The following is a 4,532-nucleotide window of genomic DNA, read 5'->3' as shown; positions in this document are numbered from 1 at the left end:
TCGTTTCTGAATTTGTCCATCGTACAAGGAGAGATTATTCCACTGTATTTATGTATTCATTCATTCTGGAGCATCTAAGCTGTTTGTCTTGCATTCTTGGACTTGCTACTCTTTCTCCTTAATCCCAGAATATCTAAGGTTAATCTGAAGCTAATTGGGAAAACTGACCTCTTTTTTGGTTTTTTTTTCTGAGCCCTCCTATTTCTAAGCAGGGGAGTCATTGTCAGTGAAACCATTTCAGTTTTCTCCTAGAGAGTCAGTCTCGTCCCTAAACAACTTTTTTTTAGTGAAATGTATCTTTGCATACGCTAACAATATTTATTGTCTTCTGTGTATCTTACAGCTGGTTCCAAATTATTGTAAATATTGGCATGAATTCCTGCAGAGGGAAGGCTTCTCGTCTCTGAACAGCGAAACTGTGAGCCTCCAAATCTCCAACAGCCTCTTTGATATGGTAGAACAGCTTTCTACTATGCTCATGCAGACTGACACGGCGTATTGAGTGTTTTGTTTTATATGCCAGTTAGTAGGTTTTGCAAAGGATGAGGCTCGCTCCCTCTCATTTGTTTCATAGGCAGAAGTACTATATTCTCTGGATTGCATCCCAGCCTTATATTAGGGCAGATAATCTCCTAATTGGACTATTATTTATTGAGATAATCACACCCTGGGGATACAGATACTCTGCCATCTGAGATGAATTCTTTCCAAGAACTTATTGGAATGTACATCTTGCTATGTGGCTTTATAAGAAGGATTCTTCTCTGCCAGTAATAATTGGATGTGGTACAAAGTTACGAAATTCTTGCAAGAATATATTTTTATGTGATAAGAATTTCCAGATACTGCAGGGGTGAATTTAGATTCTGGAATACACTTTTATCTCCTACTTTTTTGTAGGAAAAAACATTAAATGTATATAATAACCTGAAACTCAACTGATACTTCCTTTCTCTGTGTTTCTCCAAACAAGACTATTCCCAAATGCTGTAGGAGAGGCTTAAAAGCAAGGTTTTGTATCTTCAGTCCTAAAAATAAAGAAACAAACTTACAAAGGACTTCTGTTCCTATGTAGGAATTGAATTTATTGTCCACCCAGATGCTGCAATTTTTAAATGTTTGAAAAAAATATTTAAAAACTTCATTCAAGGCAAACATCTTGATTAATAAATTGTTTTAAGTGTATCAAGTTCCTTAGAAGTAGAAACATTAGAAGCTGTTCTCTCTTGTAATTCCAAGGGAGCTAATTGAAATAGTTATTTATCTCTGGCACTCAACTTTGTATTATATTTTTCTATATTTTAATCTATTTACAAAAAAAAAGCTGTTCAGAATCAGTATTGATTGGAGCATATAAATCTTATAAGTAAATAAATAAACACTTTCATAGAAGAAGGAGTTTACGCAGCCCAAGGACAAGTGGCCATTTATCTTTGTCTTCCAAAGCTACAATACAGGTAATCCTCGACTTACGACAGTAATGGAGCCTGCCCATTTCGGTCGTAAGGTGGGAGGACGTTAATTGAAACTTGTTAAGTGAAAGAGCCCTCATCCTGGATCATCCCAATGCAGACGTTAAACGAATGTAAGGGTGAATGCAGGGGTCATTAAATGTGCATGGGATGCCTCAGGAATGTCTGCCTTGGGCCTCCCAGGGCCTCTCCCGCCCCCTGAGATATCTTCGTGCTCTGCTTCCTTTCCTTGGAGTCCCCACAGCCATCTTCAGCCCTCACAACGCCTTGCTTACCTTCCAGAGATCTGCAGAACTCAGTCTTGTGGGCTATTCTTACTGGGCCATATGGAGCAGCCATTTGCAAACTGACCTCGGCAAGGCAGCATTTCACCCTCCTTCTGCCTTTCTGCATGGCCTCTTTAACTCAAAACAGGATAATGAGCCACAGTTTGTGCTTTGCAGTTTCTATATTTCCTCAAGAAAACGTTTTAAAAGGGGGGAAAAAACAAGAGCCTGTTGCAACGATAGGGAGAACAGACAATGAAGGGTTAAGTAATTAAAGGGGCGAAGCAGAGAGAGGAACGGCCCACAATACTGAATTCTGAAGATCTCCGGAGGGTAAGCAAGGCATTGTGAGGGGTGGAACGGGGGGGGGGGCAAAGGAGGCCCATGCCTTTGGGGACCCAGCAGAGCAAGGATGGGGGGAGGGAAGAGATAGGTGGGCGTGCTGCAGCGTCTCTGCAAAGTTATGAAGCCGTCCGGTCATTCGTATGTGCGAATGATCAGATACCTTTTCTAAAATTCTTGTCTTCAAATCACGGTCGTACATGGCTTTTAGGAGGTCTGTTGTAACTTCGAACGGTCACTAAATGATGTGTCGTACCTCGAGGATTACCTGTAATTTTCATGAGCCATTGGAAATCCAGTATTGAAGAGATCTATACATGCTTTAAAGAGATTCAGAAGAGCTGGCTGCTTTAAGGAGTTGACTCATTAAAATAGCGGTGTCTGGTTTGGGGCTCACATGGAAACCTGACAGAAAGTGACGTGACTTATGTTAAAAAGTTATGATGCTCGTCCTCCCAAGCATTTGGAAGGTTCTTGCACACTCCTAGTCATCAGGTATAAACTCCAAAGGGCGAGTGGAGGCTGTTCCAACACAAATACTGTGGCATCTGAGGCAGGAAAGGAAGTATTAGGAAGCCATCTAAAAAAGACCATGTGACCCTTTTGTCTCTTTGCTTTTTTTATGTCTGAAATGGTATAGGGTTTCCTGCCTGAGCAGGGTATTGGACTAGATGACCTCCAAGGTCCCTTCCAACTTTGTTGTTGTTGTTGTTGTTATTGTTATTATTATTATTATTATTATTATTATTATTATTATGTTATTGCACTAGTACTACAAGTACAAGATTATGTAATAGTTGTTTTTCACATTATTGTATGATAGGGGCAGTTATTTAGCTGTGTCCTCACTCTTTGTCCTCGAAGAGGAGTAGGGGGTGAGAGGCGCTGTGCTCATGCAGCAATATCAGCTCCTTTATTTTAGGGAGTAATAGAGATACAGGTATAATGGGCACTGTAATAGTATGTGGGAATGACCTTGGACCGTAACAAAGGGAATATTCAGATGTGGGCTGGGCAAGAGAGCTGAGAAGAAACCTCCCCTAGTTTCTTCAGCTGTAAAGGAGATGGGCGAGAGATTTAATTTCAGACTTGCAAGATTGGTGTCAGCCTTTCAAGATAGGAGAGATGGTGCAACGAGCTTATTTTACTTTATTGCAAAGCTACGTTAACATAATTTTGCAACTCTGAAATTACATTTCTCCCCTATCTTCTTTACAGCCCAAGAAAGGGGCTCTCTTCTGAACTTCCTGCCCTGCAATATTCCTAGGTGGACTCTCTGACTATTCCCTTGGTTGTATCCCTTTGCCTCGCCCCCCAAAATCATCCCCACATATCCTTACAGGAACCTGTTTTCTAGCCTAATTCATATTAAACGAAAGAAAGAAAGAAAGCGTAGAAGAGGGGGGGAAAGGGCATTATGCTGACCAATTTTGGTTGCAGAGTCTGGGGCAGGGTGGGGGGACGACAATAGGACTAGTGGACCATATCTAGCCAGTAAGCTGCCTATGCCCAGCTGTAAGACAAGTTGCAGGTAATGTAGCCTCATAATATGTGGTCTATGATATGAGAGCATATATCATTGAAGAATGTTAGCAGATCTCTGCTGAATCAAAGACCTGTCGAGTATAGTTTTTGTCTTCTCATAGGGATCTAGGACAATCGGCAGCAGCCACATAGCTGTGCCCACTTCTCCATGACGCCCCGCCCCCCACAGCTGATCGACTGTGGGCTATCATCTTTGACTAGCCCTCTGCCAGCACTCCTCCCCGGCAATAGTCTGCCGGGGCTCCTCTCCTTGCCCCTTTTCCCAAGCGCTTCATCGAGGGACACTTGTCCCCAGGCGATTCGCTCCGTGGGACAGTTAAATGCGCCTTCCGCGTTTAATAATAATCTCAAAGCAACTTCTCTGTGTGAAGTCAAGGTTGCATGCACTTGTATACAATCCATTAGTAGAAAGGAACTTGGTGGGTGCGGGTGACCGTGTTTGCCTTCACCTGCAGTTGGGGCAGGACAAGATAAAAAATTAAAGTAGCAAGTAGTTACCATCCACCGTATTCCAAGAGACATTTAGCAAAAAAAAAAGATTTCTTATTTTGTAACATATGCCGAATTACTTTATGCATATTAGAATTGAATCCTGTGGCACTTAGTAGGTATTATTTATTATTTAGTGTGCGTAGAACTGAAACCACAATGCATTGTTGTTGTTGTTTTTGTAGTATTTATATATAAGATGCAGTTCTGGAAGAATTCCCAGTGCGTAAGAAGTAGGAGGAGGTTTTTGTTTTATAGTGGTGCGAAGGTGAATGAATACCGAGCTGCATCTTCGGTTGCACGGCACCCATCTCTTTCCTCTTCTCCTTCCACAGCTCCGGTGCATGTCGCCCAAATCTGCTCAGGCAGGTGGGCAGGCACGCAGAAGGGCTGCAGAGGAGAATTGAAATCATTTGCC

General features: G+C 42.0%; 1 protein-coding gene across 1 annotated transcript in view; it reads left to right on the top strand.

Annotated features, from left to right (window-relative positions):
- The window catches only part of LOC107292762, a 29,455-nt gene extending 28,207 nt beyond the window's left edge, over positions 1 to 1,248 (top strand). Inside the window, exon 14 of the mRNA XM_015821880.1 lies at positions 344 to 1,248. Coding sequence (XP_015677366.1) covers positions 344 to 502 — 159 coding nt within the window. The 3' untranslated portion in view covers positions 503 to 1,248. The remainder of the gene's footprint in view (positions 1 to 343) is intronic.
- Positions 1,249 to 4,532: the final 3,284 nt, after the last annotated feature.

This window comes from Protobothrops mucrosquamatus, unplaced genomic scaffold, assembly GCF_001527695.2.
Source record: "Protobothrops mucrosquamatus isolate PMUCROS unplaced genomic scaffold, P.Mucros_1.0 scaffold1417, whole genome shotgun sequence".
Taxonomy (NCBI): Eukaryota; Metazoa; Chordata; class Lepidosauria; order Squamata; family Viperidae; genus Protobothrops; species Protobothrops mucrosquamatus.
Note: the sequence above shows the minus strand (reverse complement) of the source record. Positions and strands in the feature narration are given on the sequence as shown.